The sequence below is a fragment of the Psittacula echo genome (assembly GCF_963264785.1).
Source record: "Psittacula echo genome assembly, chromosome: 6".
Taxonomy (NCBI): Eukaryota; Metazoa; Chordata; class Aves; order Psittaciformes; family Psittacidae; genus Psittacula; species Psittacula echo.
Window position 1 is genome coordinate 5,372,417 of NC_137743.1, and position 17,503 is coordinate 5,389,919.

The following is a 17,503-nucleotide window of genomic DNA, read 5'->3' on the forward strand; positions in this document are numbered from 1 at the left end:
AGGCCCTTGTCCCAAGCCCCTCTCCAGGTTTCCTGCAGCCCCTTTAGGCACTGGAGCTGCTCTAAGGTCTCCCCTTAAGGAGCCTTCTCTTCTCCAGGCTGACCCAGCCCAGCTCTCTCAGCCTGGCTCCAGAGCAGAGCTGCTCCAGCCCTCGCAGCATCTCCATGGCCTCCTCTGGCCTCACTCCAACAGCTCCAGGTCTAAAACTGACTGTGCTAATATAAAAAATGCATAAATGCTAAAGCAAGACTGCACTTGCTGCAGCCAAACCACAGATACTCAAACCTCAAGATAAGAAACCCCACCCCACCATCTCTGTTACTAAGCTGGCCCATTCCAACATCAGTCTGGGCAGTGTAACGTGCTGGGTGGGTGACAGATGCACTCAGTCCCATTGTTTCAAACCACATCAGTGTGTAACTACTTCTTCAGTCAACACAGTCTTCCAAAAGGCCCCATGCAAGTATTGCTGATGTAAAGCATCACACCCCACACCTCAGCTCCAGTGTTTGTTATCTTTCTGTTCGTGCTTACTGCTCCTACACCTGCTTATAGCTGGATCCTGTGCTTGTGCCTCTGCTAAGCTCCAGACCCACAGAGAGAAAGTTATCTGGCCCAGTTCCTTGTCAGACAGCTTCTGGCTTCAGATCAGACTCTATTAACCAGTTATCTCTACCATCACTACAGTAGGAAGAGAGATACTTGCTACTTGGAGATTAAAGAATAACTATTTTGGAAAGCTGCTGTTCCGAGTCCTGCATTATGCTAAATTCCACGCTATTCTTTATGAGGAATAGCTGGTTTCAGGAAAGAATAGCATGGAATCAATAATTTGAGGGTTAAATTCTGCTGCACCAAAGTCACCAAGCAAACAAAAGAAGGGATCTTGCTCGTTAAGTTTTGCAACATGTTCAGTAGATTTCTGTGCTCTCGAAGGGGACTCCACCAGCAGGACAGGCTATTCCTTGTTGTGTTAAAAGCCATGGTGTGGTCTTCAGCCAAGACCTTGTAGCTCTGTTCCTCACAGTGGCCATTTTCGCTGGCCCACAGGATGAAGATACAAAGGTTCATCCGTACGAAGACACGAGGCAGATGAGAAATTCTGCAAGTCTCAAGTCAAATATTCAGGTGATGAGGCTCTGAGATGTTTGCCGTCTCCTTCTAATACTGACGGTGACACAGGTCTGTCTGTGGGCTGCATTAAATGGTTTCCCATATCTGAGTAACCAGAGAAACTTGAAGCTGACACTTTCTCCTTCACACCACCAGAAAACCCCAGCAGTTTTCATCCCTCTTCTTTCCTAGCTGTGCCTGCACACACATCTCATCAAGGACTGTTTTCACCAGGTGGCTGGGTGAGAGCAACAGAATCCTGCCACGTGGATGAACAAAGCTTCATTCCTGGCTGCTTGGTATCACTTTGCCACCTATTTCTTTCTTGGAGGTGGAAGTAGAGGAAGGGTGATCAGTTGCTGGCCAGGATAAACCAAACTGCCCTCCCTCAAACTTCCCTCCTTGATGGTATATGAAATATAGCATATAATGAAATAATATATAATTATATATTTATATAATTATATAAATATTATATTATTAATATTATATATAATATTATAATATTAATAAATATTATATTATATTTTATATTATATATGAATAATATATAATATATAAGCATATAATATGAAATATATGAAATATATATTCATAGAAATGAACCAAATATCACAGGAGTGATGCAGAGCTATTTCCTCAGGGCTCTGAGGTTTGTCCCTGCTGTTTTCATGTACCTGAGTTCCTTACGTTTCCACAGATGAGTGGAGCAAGAATGTCAGAAGGTTTAAGTCTCTGCATGCTTCTTGCTCCTGTCTGGCAACATCTTAGCATCTCTTACTATACAGTGCCCATCCTGTCCCTACCAGTCTTCTGGTAGCAGTTAGAATGGTCTTTATAGGCACCTATTGGAGAAAGTTGTGTATAGATCTTCCCTGAAATATGGAAAAGCAAGTAACTGTACAGAGATGCTTCCTGAGAAACAGGAAGAAAACACACCATTTCAGCCCCCAGAGGTGAGTTCTGCTGCTTCATTCACAGGATGGAGGCAGGACAGGAGGCAGGTCCCAGCAGATGGCACAAACACTGTTAGGTGGATGCTGGTACTAATGCTGTCAGTGAGAGGGTGTATGGGTGTTGCAGTTTTAAGAACACAGTCTAATAGCTGTCATTTTGTAGCTTCACAAACAACTCTAATTTGCAGGAATGTTACTCATGATAGGCCTACTATACAATTCAGCAGTTAGTAATACTCATTATTTCCCCCCTTCCCATAATATAACCTGTATACTGAGAAGAACAGCAGAAAATGACTATTTTACTGTCACAAATCAGAATGCATCACATTTGAAGTAGCTTACAAGAAATGTATATTTTTCAGCTAGGACAGCATGGTTACGCTCCATTACACACCCATACAATAGTTTATGCACAGTACCACTGAGAAAAACTAGAAACTGGAGGATACACATAGCATTTATTAACTGAATTAAGAGAGGGAAGTGAATATTAGAATGGACCCACCAGGATCTAACTGTCTGACCACGTCAGGGCTATCAAAAGTCTAACCATGCTTTTAAGGGCATTGCCCAAATGTCTCTTTAAATACTGGCAGGCTTGGAGCATGGACTGCTTCTCTAGGAAGCCTATTCCAGCGTTCAACCACCTTCTTGGTAAAGAAATGCTTAATCTTCATAATTTCTTATTAAAAAAGGTGAAAGAAGAGTTTGTTGCCTGGAATAGCATTAACTTACAAACATTTGAAGTATTTTTCTTGGCTGCCATTTTTTCTTCTTGTTCAATTCTCAAGTTTACATCTTTCAGGGTCAGTGGCAATCAGAAATGGTACCCAGGAAACAGGAAAAGGTCCATATCACACAGACTCCACTTGAAAAGGATTCAGCAAATCCTTCTGCAGTGAATTCTCCAATCTGACAGAAATTTGTGAAAACAGCCTAAAAATCCTATATATTTATCAGCAAGTTACTGCTATTCCTTCTAAGTTGTATTTATTGTTCTATCCCAGGTAACACTCATTATCTGGAACGTATTCAGCCCTATGTTAAAATCATGCTAATATTAGACAATGCCTTCACTGCAGCAGATGGAAACCCAGGGAGCATGGAAAAATTCAAGCATTCAAGTATTAATGCTTCAGAGAAAATACTCCCTTTGGGATATTTAACACAATCCAGATCATGTTACCTTCTGCCGTCCTTAATAGCACTAAAGAATAACTTAACTCTGAAAGTAGTCCTATGTATTTAACTGGGTGAATTTTAAGGCATTTTAAGGAGTGCAATGCTAATACAGATTAGCTGGGTTGGTACCTTTTAGTAGGTTTGTTATACAGAGCTGAGCACAGCATTTCACAACAGTTACAGTTACACCTTACTTCACCATTATATATGACTACATAAGACTCTTCAGTGTTTGTCTGAGAGGAGAGTTTATTAGTGTGAGCAAAGGCATAGAAAGCTTGGGTCAAGGGTTACTACAACAGCTGGAGTCTTGTTTATAGACACGCAGTAAGGCAAGAAAGTGCGTTTAGTAAACAGCAGTCTTGTTTTGTCAGGTTATTTTGAAGGCCGCGTCACCATCATCCATCCGGATGATAGAGCTTGAAAATCAGCTACACAAGAACAGAACCCTAACAAACAGCCCCCAACCATCAACAGCAGCAGTGCTTCAATTCTATTCACAGGGTGAAACTTTCTGTCTTACCTTGTAGGCCTGGGAATTGATGGAGATACGCTCTGAGCCAGCTGCACAGCAGCAGGAAGATCTGAGATGTCCTGACCTCCAGGTCTTTCAGGGCTGTTTTCCTGAGGGCTCCTTTTTAAACCATGTCCATTCCCAGGAGGCCGGCCTAATTCTGAGTCGTGTGGAGCACTCTAGGATGAAAAAAAGAACAATTTTAAACAGCTACTGCTGTTTTGGAGAGTACAAAAGTGTTTGTTCTGCCCATCGACGGACAACTTCTGGGGAAGTTTTCACTACTTTGGTGGAACTTGCAGGTTCCAAAGCCAAGCCATTTTTTTACTGAATGACAGAAAAACAGAAGGAAGTGGTTGAGCAAAAATAAGCACTAGGAAAAGAAGAAGCAGAGAAGAATGCAACAATTGTTCTGAAGCAGCCAGGGCCTTCACTGACCCAAGGAGGGTATCATCTTCTCTTCTTCAAGCCTGGCAAATGCTTCCTTGCTAAGCAAGTTTAAAATGAGAGAGGATGGAAACAGGCCATGAACATTGTCACTCATATCAGCAGTATCTTTAGAGTCAGGTTAAAGTCAACATCAGTCAAGACCCAGCACTTGAATCCAAGTCCAGATTCTTTCCCTCCCGCTTCAACAAAGCTCGGAATACCTCTGAACTGAAATGGAGGGCCTGATTCCTCATCATGCTGCCTTTCGATATTAATAGCTACAGGAAATGCTGCAGTTTCTTCAGCAAAAGTTATAAAAATGCTTTTACACTAATGTGACACCTTCTTTTGGCAGAGGCACCTTTAGAAGGCAAAGAAGATCTGGCAAGAGCTACTTTGAATAGTAGCTGAGGATGCTCTTCAAGTACAACAAAAGAACAGGAGAGAAACAATTAAGTGTAGAGCAAAAATCACGTTTGAATGAAGACGCTCCATTTCAAATCCTCAAGAAGTAGTGAAATAGAAGGGAAACTGCTTCATCAGGTCACCTCCATCATACAGTCACTGTTTTTTTGAGTCATTGCTGTAATTGTAAGAAGCCTAAAGCACACTCAGCATTAAAGATACATGTGTATGGACTGACAACGGAACCGCTTGAGGATAATGTTGTAGATGGAAAGCACAGCGCACAATTCCAACTAACCTCTTGGGGTGCTTTTACTGTCAGTTTTAGGTTTATTTTGTTCCAGAAGTAGCCAATAAATAGCAGTGATTCACACTCCTCTGTGTGAACACGGTGTGCGCTCACACAACCAAAGGCTTCTTGTGATCAGAGCCAGGAGTGAGAGACACCCAGTGGACAAGGCAAGCCCATGTAATGAGCAACTGAAAAGGTCAGGCACACTGAAAGCACAAAAAGACTTCCTTTAGACTTAGGGCAGCTTTGATTAACTCTCGTATCCTCTGCCTTTCCCTGGAGGAACCCCCCAGCTATAGCTTTGTTTGCAGAAGTCTCCTTTATCACACTACTTTCCTCTGGGATCGACCAAGGGCTCCTGGTTTCACGATTGTTAAGCACTTACCCAGCATGTGCTGACATCTGGCATTTGGAATATTTATCTAAGTATATATGTTGGCCCCAAATCCACAATATACAGCAGAAAATGCCTAGAACATCCAGATTTATATAGGGAAATTCATTTCTTCCAGCCAGAAAAAGAAATATAAAAATAGAGCTTAGTTTACAGAGCTCTGTTCTGCTTTTGGTGCTATGATTTGGGCAGCCTTGGTTTTGCTTGCATGAGAAAGTTTGCATGGAGTAGATATCAGCATAGGTACCTGTGTGCAGAGAGACAGAACTATGAAAAAAACGCATTATTAAATTAATTGTCAGGGGAAAAAAAAACCAACCAACCAAACCAGTGAATTCTGGGGTGCTGGTGTGATGATGCTGGAGCACATCCATGGCCAACTGCCACACACAGACCATAGAATCATAGAATCATAGAATAGTCAGGGTTGGCAAGGACCTTAAGATCATCCAGTTCCAACCCCCCTGCCATGGGCAGGGACACCTCACACTAAACCATGGCACCCAAGGCCTCATCCAACTTGGCCTTGAACACCGCCAAGGATGGAGCATTCACAACCTCCCTGGGCAACCCATTCCAGTGCCTCACCACCCTCTCAGGAAAGAATTTCTTCCTTAGATCCAATCTAAACTTCCCCTGTTTCAGTTTGAACCCGTTACCCCTTGTCCTGTCACTACAGTCCCTGATGAAGAGTCCCTCCCCAGCATCCTTGTAGGCCCCCTTCAGATACTGGAAGCTGCTCTGAGGTCTCCACGCAGCCTTCTCTTCTCCAGGCTGAACAGCCCCAACTTTCTCAGCCTGTCTTCATACGGGAGGTGCTCCAGTCCCCTGAACACCACTACACCCCAGAGCCTACCCCACTTGACTGTTAGCTGCAGAAAACAGAAGGCCAAGGTTGGGCTGTTGAGCCTGGTGAGTGATCCAGGGAGACCTTAGAGCAGCTCCAGTGCCTAAAGGGGCTGCAGGAAAGCTGGAGAGGGGCTTGGGACAAGGGCCTGTAGGGACAGGCCAAGGGGAATGGCTTGAACCTGCCCGAGGGGAGACTGAGATGAGCTCTTAGGCAGAAGCTCTTCCCTGTGAGGGTGCTGAGGCGCTGGCCCAGGGTGCCCAGAGAAGCTGTGGCTGCCCCATCCCTGGCAGTGTTCAAGGCCAGGTTGGACACAGGGGCTTGGAGCAAGCTGCTCTAGTGGAAGGTGTCCCTGCCTGTGGCAGGGGGTTGGAACTGGATGAGCTTTAAGGTCCCTTCCAACACAAACCAGTGTGGGGTTCTCTGAAGTGCTCATATTTATATCTTGGCAGAAGAGGAACTCCTTCAACTACATCAGCTCAACCCCACAGACAGTCAGTCTTTGGAGCATGCGCTGGCCTTGACCCACCAGGGAAGGAGGACAAGAGCATGGCAACAAGTTGGTAAACTCACAATAAGGCAGCCCCGGTGCTGCACTCTTACTGCGTCAATGCATCATGTCTTATTATGAGAGCTATGGTTGGGTCGCTCTGGGAGGTGGGCCACAAAGGAATGCCTCATAGTACCAGCCAAATGAAGAGCAGATTTCAAGCCAATTGTAGACAAGAATGACCTCCTTTCCTTTCCCAGCAGGGCAGGGAAGGGAGGGGGAACCACACAAAGAACCTCAAGAAATTAGGCCAATTTGCCCAAATGCCTCCAGCAGTTGGCAAGAACGAAGTGAGAATTAATTCATTATTACTCCTCCTCTCTACTGCTGCCATCTCAGATTTTCATCAGCTGATTTGGGTGCTAGGCAGGAGGAACACCCCACAGGTGTCTTCAGAAGATGAAGAGCTGCATGTTTTGTCTCCTCCTTCTAAAGCCTCTGTCATCTTCCATGGCAGAAGGGAGCACAGCAAGGAATTAAGTCATTAATTTAGCGCATTTACATACTGCACTCTTAGTACCCACATACTGCTTACAATTAATCTCCCATTCACAACATCAGCCACTTAACTCAAAGGGCTCCTTTAGGTTAAATCCTCTGTTCTACTGACCTACAGTCATCCCACTTTTGAAGCCACAGCATAATAGGGATGTCTCCCGCACACAAATCTCTAAAGTGAGACTCCTTCCAGTGCAGAGAGCCAGTATCTTTTGGACTGCATCCAGAGCCACAAATCCCATGAGACACATGATAACCAACAGCAATACGGGCTTGGTTATGGCATTAGAAAGAAACACTGCTCATCAGCCTGTCATATCATAAATCCAATAGCCCATTGCTACCAAAGCTCAAATAGCACCAACAAAGACAAGGAGACCTAACTCAAGGGTTACAGCTGCTGGATTTTACTTTTACTATTCATATGGCTAATTCGCAACTACATAAAGCAGACATTTATGTGCCTGCTATACCTGAACACCTCATCTCATCAAAACTAGGATGTTTCCATATTAGACACAGAGAAGGGACCATGTCCCAGTGATTTTATCAGCTGTTACATGCCCAAACAAAAACACACTGGGAGAGGCTGATTGACAAGGTAAGGAGAATCACAGAACGATCACAACCAAACAGGATCCGTATACGCACTGTTTGGAAGAATACCTTTAACATTTTCCATAGGCTGACTGATTGGGGTTGTGGTGGGGGGGTTTTTGGTTGAATAGTTGGTTTTGACTGTTTTGGTTTTAAATAGGTTTGTGCTTTTAGAGATCTAACAGTTAAGAAGTTACAGTTCATCTCCCAGCTATCCCTAAGCACTTGTCATTGGCCACAGAAGAATGTGACTCTTCTTCCATTTCTGAGCATGACCAGATTTAACATACATTCATAGATCACAGGTTTTAAATGTAAAAGGAGCTACGAATATTACAAGGTATAGGAAAGCTTTATCTATTGGTCTCCTGCATTGAATGTATTCATTCAATCATCACAAAAGAACATCTTTGGTGATGGTCTGTGAATCGACGCCAGCCAGCAGAAAAACAGCGCTCATTTTTCTATCAAGCTTTTCAATTTAAGCTGGTTTTACAAATCAGGTGCTGAGCCAGCTCTGCAGAGCACGGGTTTTATTTGTAATTAACATCTCTGGAAACAATTAACGACTGTTTTGTTCACAAGCATCATCAGAAAGCTGTTAAATAAATTGCTTTTGAGCTTTCAACGCATACGCGAAGTGATTTACTGCAGGAGCTTGCAGTTAAGTTTGCTCTATATTCATTTCAAATGCAGCATACTCTTTTTTGAAAGGATTCTGAGATTATACAAGTTCCTTAATTGAAAGACTGAAAGAAATAATGATATTAATAGTCAGAATACAGAGGTTCTCAGCAGTTTTAAGCCCAAGATAATTAAAAATACCCAACAACATAAAAACCCCAGGTCTGACACACACAGTACAGAAGCCAGCGTGCTATTTAAATGAATAAAACTGATTCTCCTGCAATATGCAATGTTATTTGCATTAAACCTTTCCACAAGCGCTGGAGTCTGCAAGAATGCAAAGTGAATCTGCAGGATCGCTTTATTGCCCTGATGACTTTGAACAGGAGCTTAGAAGTTAAACAGTAAAAAGCAAAAGGACTCTATTAACGCTGCAGCCAAAGGATTATGTGTGCTGCTGTACTCTGGCTGGAGTTACCATACCAGAGAGAAATTCCTTTAGTGCTACATGGGAGCCTGTTCTCAGCTCAGCTCCCAAAACACTGACACTCCCTGCCTGGTTTAAAGCCATAGCAGCAGCATTAGGCACTGCCACGGCCTCATCCCATAGCTGTTTCAGGAGCCTCGTGTTTCTCAACACACTCCTGGTCGCAAAGCACAAAGCTGGGTCTGGTTTTAAGCCCAGCGTTCGCACTCAGCACCCTCTACACAAGTGAACTTGGTTTGATTGCCCTTTCTCCTTTCCCTCAATAAAAGCTGCTTCCTTTTCCATCTGCCCTCTGTGACATTCCTCCATTTAACACACATCCTTTTATAGCAGTTGCTGGAACATGCCATAGCTCTGACTAGCTGAAAGTAATCTTTGAAGAGTTACATTAAGTTTCCATTCCCACTAACTCCCTCTGGTTATTGAGGGGGAAGCTGGAGCGAGCCTTTACAAGTCTCAATCAATAAACCAGAACTTACCTTTTATTTTAATCTGTGTCTTCCATTGCAAGGTGGGGTTTTCAAGAGCTTGTTTTAAAGCCAGCCTGCTACAAGTGCTGGTTGTTTGCTCCCAGCCACCACCTCCTGCACAGGGACAGGAGCGCAGAGAGGACAGACACATCACCCCTGGTCCCCATCAGGGACAGCGGGTCACATATGTCTTCAGCCAGAGACCTCACATGTGTGTGGTTGTATAGGGCAGCATCAAGCAGAACAGCCTGGTGTTCTGTCATAGAACAGATAATGGTTTGTGTTGGAAGGGACCTTAAAGCTCATCCAGCTCCAACCCCTGCCACGGGCAGGGACACCTTCCACTGGAGCAGCTTGCTCCAAGCCCCTGTGTCCAACCTGGCCTTGAACACTGCCAGGGATGGGGCAGCCACAGCTTCTCTGGGCACCCTGTGCCAGCGCCTCAGCACCCTCACAGGGAAGAGCTTCTGCCTAAGAGCTCATCTCAGTCTCCCCTCTGGCAGGTTAAAGCCATTAGTTGGAATTAGTTATGATCAGATGTGAGCAGCAGATTCTTTCCTTAAGGGAGATTCCCTATGGAATTTTGCACTTACAGTGGATTGTTTTCTTTAATCAGTAATGGTGCAGGTTGTGATTGCTGCTGGCTTCGTTTATTTGTCTCTTGCAGGAGCAGGATTTTAAGTTCATGCCTTTTCTAACTAAAATCCTCAGAGGGACAGGAATGTAAACCTTGGCATTTGGTGAAGTCTCATTTAATCTACTGCTTAGAAATAACAAGAAGCAAAGCGAAGTGTGATATGGTAACAATAGCATTTGAAACATTCTGGTTACAGCATTCTATTGTAAGTATATACCTTCAACCTTTTCTTAGCCAAAAAAGGGTTGTTTCCCCTCCTGAAATGACTTTGGTTGTGAACGTGAAAATAAGCACTGGTGTGTGTACGTTTATATACAGACACCATCATCTTACCCTTGGTTTAGCATTCCTCATGGAACACATAACTTCCTCTCAGGTACAGCAACAGCCATTCAAACCTTCGGGCTTCATCACTGGTGTTTATGACCCTTCCAATCCACTGAGGGCACTAAACTGTTTATCTTCAGATCCTTGTAATGTCAACATAACTGTCTTCTCAACAACTGGCTGCTACAGTTAAGGTTAGTCTGAATGTACATAGCATGGGTCTGCAGTGGGCTGAATGAAGCACAGCTATGTAAGGGGTTTCAGGGTTCTTGTTAACCTGGTCTTCCCATCTGTTTATGTGATCTATCTTCAACAGGCAAAGGGATATTCATTTTTATCCTTGTAACTCCACTAGTCTTGCTGCAGCTTCTTATTTTCCTTTGTCCCTTTCCTGACAGTTGGATGAAGGCCTGATGAGGATCTACATTATTTTCTTAAGGGTGGCAGGTATATGAGATATAGAAGGAGAGAATAATGTTGGTGATCTTGGGGATGTTCATCACAGAACTTGCCATTTTCAGTCAATAACACTTCAGCTAAAGCAGCTTTCAGACGAGTGGTTCTTAGCAGCCTAGCAATAAAATGGTTGGACTTGATGATCTTCAAGGTCTTTTCCAAACTAGTTGATTCTGTGATTCTAGTCTATTCTAAAACAGAAGATGCTGTTAGATTCATATGAAGTATTATTGGGAAAATCATCTCCAAGTTGAGTTCTAAACTCTGCTGCACTCCCCAGCCAACAGTATTTGCTTGCCTAGTTATTTCTAACTACCCATAGCTGTGGAAAATGTAGGTTTAACATTTTCACACTGTTTCTAAATGGAGAAATGCAGTAAATAATTATAGAGGTTCTTTATAATATATTTTTACTTTTCATCTGTACCCATAGATGTACATTTCCCATTAGAACTGGTGGTGGCTTTACAGATGTAAAGGAAGCTTTAAGCATTAATTCAGAAGAGAAGGAAAAGTCTTCCAACTTCCTTTTCACTACGCTTTCAAATGAAGAACCCTGTCACAACTTTGAATATTTATTCCTCTTTCATCCCTCCTCCTTCATTCACAGGGAAGATGAGAACAAGTAAAATAATTATTCATTGCAGTGAGAAGTGTCCCAGAATTTGCTGCATTTGCATAAATGGAATGTTCTTTTTGTGTAAACTCAAATACTTGGAGTTATTCACCATGGAATATTGGATCAGTAGGAATTATCCTTGGAAATAAGCATCGATGAATATGGTGACTGGAGGTGTGCTAGAGCGATGTAAGCATCAGTGATGGGCATGGTGGCCCATAGCCATCAACAGCCTGTTGTGGGCAAGTGTGGACTGTAAGGATGAAGAACAGTTCTGTGTTGGAAGATAAGGAACAGGTCCCTGTGCACTTCTGACATGCAATGGATGACATGGAAGGAAAAATGAAAGCAAATAATAACTTAAAGAGTCAAAGTGGTGAATCATGGAGGATACAGCAAACTCAAAGCAAAGCCTGTGTAGGACGACAGCATTTCCTCATTGAAATGCTATGGGCAGAATTATTACGCAGAAAATTGGGGATGTATTTTTGTTCCCAAAGGAATATAAACAATGGAATGCACACAGATGTTATTGCACTATTCCAAAAGTATGTAAACACACAGTATGAGCACCAGAGCTCAGAGGAATGTGCCCAGTTATCATCTCTGGGAATGGAGACTGAAGGCTGGGAAGCTGGTAATGCGCCCAGTACATTCTCAGTTGATCCCCGTAACACTGGGATCTGAAAGAAGATCCATGCCAACTAACTAGATCCATCATTCCACACAGGCATAAGGAAGCTGAAATCTGGGAAAAGTAATAATGCAGAAAGGAAAATCCTAGCAGGAATGCAGCAGGACGCTTCAGACAAACAAATAGACTCTTCAGAAGTTCTGCCCCCTCTGGCATGTGTTGCCTGTCTTACCCATTCCACAGCATAGAACAAGAACAAACAAGATGATAACCACACATTAAGATACATGTTTAAAGAGAAACGGACAACAACATAGATGTGGAATAACCAGATTTGTTTGGCTCTTTACCTATTCAGAACACAAAGAAGAAAGGCTGAAGTGAAATACGGAGAAATAACTTATGTGGAACTGACTGAAATTCCCTCTTCAACTACAGTGCAAAATACACGCTGCTAGAAATTCAGGTCAGCAGCATTGTTCACCTTTAAAGAGCTTTACAATTACTTGGTAACCTTGACTTATTTGTAATCACGATAAAAGCAGTGAAACGTGACAGCTCAGAGTGGCAAGAATTAAACACCTGAGTTAGAATTCTTACATGGTAGAAAATGCAGCCTATTCAAAATGTAGGAAATGCTGTGTTTGTGTTTCCAGTGACAGAGAACTCTGTGTTTTACATCCTCCACCCACCCCTTTTAAATGAAAGCAAAAATGTCCTGGCAATAGCATAATTCTAGTAGATGAGTGGCCATGACAAAAACCAGACATGGAAGTCAATGCTAACCCTGTAACGTAACTTCACTTTGGGAGCTGGTCCCTGAGTTAACTGCGCAAGCCCCTGGAGCAGCATGGACAAGGCTGGGTTGCAGAGCTCATACACTGGGCTCATACTTCTTCACAAAGACCATGTACCTCTCCTCCTTCACACTTTTACTTTGGTCCTACTCAGCTTGGGTTTGTTTGCAAGTGTGGATTCACTAGATGGAATCTGAGCCCAGGCTACCAAGAGATCTAGGGCTGAAGAAGTGCACAGATACATCACTCTCCATGAAACTATGAGTAATTTCTTTTTATTACACACATGTAGATGACTCTTGAGCATTTGGCTGTCCAGAAAAGTCAGGGAAAAGCCTGAGGATGGAGCTTGCCATTCCTCTATGGTGTTCAGTGCATTTGGATTTTGCCATTCCAATAAGGCAGGCAAAAACTTAAAATTTCTTGGCAGTTTTGACTTTGTGCACTGTTACAAACCAACATGATCAGTACAGATATAAAATCACTTTGTTAAATCACAGAATCCCAGCCTGGTTTGTGTTGGAAGGGACCTTAAAGCGCATCCAGTCCCAGCCCCTGCCACGGGCAGGGACACCTTCCACTAGAGCAGCTTGCTCCAAGCCCCTGTGTCCAACCTGGCCTTGAACACTGCCAGGGATGGGGCAGCCACAGCTTCTCTGGGCACCCTGTGCCAGCGCCTCAGCACCCTCACAGGGAAGAGCTTCTGCCTAAGAGCTCATCTCAGTCTCCCCTCGGGCAGGTTAAAGCCATTCCCCTTGGCCTGTCCCTACAGGCCCTTGTCCAAAGCCCCTCTCCAGGTTTCCTGCAGCCCCTTTAGGCACTGGAGCTGCTCTAAGGGCTCCCCTTAAGGAGCCTTCTCTTCTCCAGGCTGTCCCAGCCCAGCTCTCTCAGCCTGACTCCATGGGAGAGCTGCTCCAGCCCTTACAGCATCTCTGCGGCATCCTCTGGACTCGCTCAAGCTGGCCCAGATATTCCCCTGGCCCCAGCTTTGTTTTACCTGAGCATTCTCTTTGCTCATTTCTACTACATTTGGACTATGTTTTCCTCAGAGGCCGGTCTTTACAATACAATTTGGGTATTTACTTTTCCTATAAGTGCCTCCTACAATCTTCATAGTGGCACATCTATTCCGCAGATCTTCCTTCTTACTAAATGCATTCTAAACTTAGCTCAGGCTCTCCCATCTTTAACACAAACCACATGTACAGCTTCCAAATGACTCAGCAGAGAGCTGGAGCTGGGCAGTGGTGTTTCCTGATAAATGCATAAACAAAAACAACAACTCATGTCAATAGGTTGAGTTTAACACCCACTGAGCTATTTTAATTGTGTTAGAGCTGGAAGGGAAGGCAGCAGGCAGAGGGGGTCAAGTAGAGGCTGTTTCTCTAAAGCAGAGATTGCTCCCATAGAAAAGAGTTAAAAGAAAACAGATATTTTTTTACAACTTGCTGAAAACTTAAATGAAGCTGCCTTGAAAATCTGCAGTCAGTGTCAAAGAACCAAAAGCCAAAGCAGATGCACAAGGAAAAGAAGAGCCAAGCCTGATGCTAACATTTCGAAACGCAAACCATGCGAACCAGTTTCATCATCCACTACCGGCTGTGCTCGTTGGCTTGGTGGTAGAAGGATGACTTTACTGGCGTTGGGAACTTCGGACTGAAAATGAGCTCATTTAAACACATCAATGGCTCTATGAGTGTCCACTGTTCATTCAGTGCTACTTTTTCAGTGGCTGTTCAGCAGCTTAAGAGGCTTTTAGGATTTTATTACTACAGCCTTCCAGTATCTGAAGGGGGGCTACAAGGATGCTGGGGAGGGACTCTTCATCAGGGACTGTAGTGACAGGACAAGGGGTAACGGGTTCAAACTTAAACAGGGGAAGTTTAGATTGGATCTAAGGAAGAAATTCTTTCCTGAGAGGGTGGTGAGGCACTGGAATGGGTTGCCCAGGGAGGTTGTGAATGCTCCATCCCTGGCAGTGTTCAAGGCCAGGTTGGATGAGGCCTTGGGTGCCATGGTTTAGTGTGGGGTGTCCCTGCCCATGGCAGGGGGGTTGGAACTGGATGATCTTAAGGTCCTTTCCAACCCTAACTATTCTGTGATTCTTGTTATTTTACCATTAAAAGTGACTTCTAAAGTGAGTTGGATGTTTAACATTTATTTTGATTTGCTTTGGGCTTTTATTTTGATTTTTCTTTTGGGGGGGGGAAGGGTTGAGGGTTGTTTTGGTTTGGTTTTTTACAGTCTGAAAAGACCAGAAGCTTGCTTTCCCTTTTCCTTTTTGCTTTTTTTTTTTCCTTTTGCTTTTCCCTTGCAGGGCAACTAAGATGATTAAGGGAGTGGAGCATCTCCCTTATGAGGAAAGGCTGAGGGAGCTGGGTCTCTATAGTTTGGAGAAGAGGAGACTGAGGGGTGACCTTATTAGTGTATATAAATATATAAAGGGGGAGTGTCATGAGGATGGAGCCAGGCTCTTCTCAGTGGCAAACAATGATAGGACAAGGGGTAATGGGTACAAACTGGAACACAAGAGGTTCCACTTAAACTTGAGAAGAAACTTCTTCTCAGTGAGGGTGACAGAACATTGGAACAGGCTGCCCAGGGGGGTTGTGGAGTCTCCTTCTCTGGAGACATTCAAAACCCGCCTGGACACATTCCTGTGTGACCTTATCTAGGTGTTCCTGCTCTGGCAGGGGGATTGGACTAGATGATCTTTTGAGGTCCCTTCCAATCTCTAGCATACTGTGATACTGTGATACTGTGATACTGTGAAGAAAAAAAAAGGCCATTTTATTAAACTTAATAATCACAGAATCCCAGCCTGGTTTGTGTTGGAAGGGACCTTAAAGCTCATCCAGTTCCAACCCCTGCCGCGGGCAGGGACACCTTCCACTAGAGCAGCTTGCTCCAAGCCCCTGTGTCCAACCTGGCCTTGAACACTGCCAGGGATGGGGCAGCCACAGCTTCTCTGGGCACCCTGGGCCAGCGCCTCAGCACCCTCACAGGAAAGAGCTTCTGCCTAAGAGCTCATCTCAGTCTCCCCTCGGGCAGGTTAAAGCCATTCTCTCTGCTGGTTCCCTTTAGAGAGTCCACTTTGCAATGCACAATGTACAGCAGATCTGCTGAGATTTGAAGTGGAAGCAGAATGAACCCTAAAGCATTTTATCACCTACCATAAGATACGGAAAAAGAGAGGATGAAACATGCTGTGTATCTTGACTGTTGAAATTAAAGAATTCCAACTTTTATTCAAACTTTTATCAACATAGTAACTTCCAATGTAACCGTACACCCATAGCCACAGCATGAGTTGTTTTCATTTCAAGAATTAAGAAGCAGATCACCAACCACCACCCTCAGTAACAATATACCCTTCTAAAACGGGCCTAAATTCCTGCATCAGCACATGCATCTTGCTAGATCATTTCTAAACAAGGAGGAGCTACTCTGTATCAGGGTTCTGAAGGCACCACAGGCATCGCCTGGCTCTCAGAGCCAATCCCCACCCTACCATTACCCTGTTTTAGCTCCCCCAGGGATGTCATCCCCAGTGATGCTGTAGGACGTTGGTCTCCTGCTCCACCACAGCCCTACTTTGCCTCGATCTCTGCTTACTGACATCCTGGTTCTGTCTTGGCCTGTCCGTCTCCTCAAGGATGTTCCTGATGCCCAGGGCTCGGGGCTCCCCTGGCTGCTCCCCATCTCGGGAGCAGGGATGAGCTCATCCCATGGGAATCCTCCATGGCTCTCTTGTTCCCCAGGGAGCAACCACCTGCACAGTGCCCTGATGCTATGCAGCAGTGTCATTGCCAAAGAAATAACAAACAAACAAGGAATTGCCTTCAGTTACCCTTAATGACTGAATTAATGTGAATGACACTTCAGTATAAGTGTAACCGGGAGCAGAAGACAAATGTGGGGTGAGCTGCCTGTGAAACCAATGCTTGTGAGGTTTGCTCTAGGCTAGTAGGGAAAGGAAATGCAGTCACAACACTGTTACACTCACCTGGTTTTCTGCACTACTGTTCTCATTGCCCATTTTGATGCTGACGTCCAGTTTCACACTGCAGTTAAAGGAAGATCACTGGAAGAAAAGAAAAAGCTCTAAGTCTCCCATAAACACCCCAAACCATAGGAATTTTGGAGGAATGTCACCCCAGCCCCACGAGCTGCCCCTCCTGATGCTCAGTCTTACAATGATTTTAAGTAGTAATTCAGTGAAAGAGAACTCCTAATGCTTTAACTTCGTAATGTTTTTCCTTATGCTGAAAGAGCCTCCTTGAAACTCAGCTTTGTTGCTCTGTTTCTGGATTAGCTCATGTCATCTGAAGAGAAAGACATTTTCCTCACCAAACTTACTTTGGATGGACAGCCCATATGGCAACCTTATTGTTTTAACTGTATTCAAACCCCTTGTATTTCTTGGAGATGCTGAACTGAGCTGTGTGCTCACTTTGTCAGAACCACAGTGTTAAACCTGTAACAGAAACAAATCTCTATGTATGTAGAAAGAGTAAATGCTTTAACAAGGGGTAAATGGATTTCGTTATCCTCATCACTGGAGTCTTTCCCTGCTTTTCTTAGGCATTATTCAGTTTACAGTGTTATGACCTAAACACATTTTCTTTACATGTAACAGGATCTGCCCACCTTAGTTACTATTGGTTTT

The 17,503-nt window shown here is 44.0% G+C and overlaps 1 protein-coding gene across 1 annotated transcript in view; it reads right to left on the reverse strand.

Annotated features, from left to right (window-relative positions):
• The window catches only part of TACC2 (transforming acidic coiled-coil containing protein 2), a gene marked incomplete at both ends in the record, with an annotated part of 130,479 nt that extends 113,606 nt beyond the window's left edge, over positions 1–16,873 (reverse strand). The window contains 3 exons of the mRNA XM_080621475.1: positions 3,778–3,947; positions 14,431–14,490; positions 16,841–16,873. Coding sequence (XP_080477601.1) covers positions 3,778–3,947; positions 14,431–14,490; positions 16,841–16,873 — 263 coding nt within the window. The remainder of the gene's footprint in view (positions 1–3,777; positions 3,948–14,430; positions 14,491–16,840) is intronic.
• Positions 16,874–17,503: the final 630 nt, after the last annotated feature.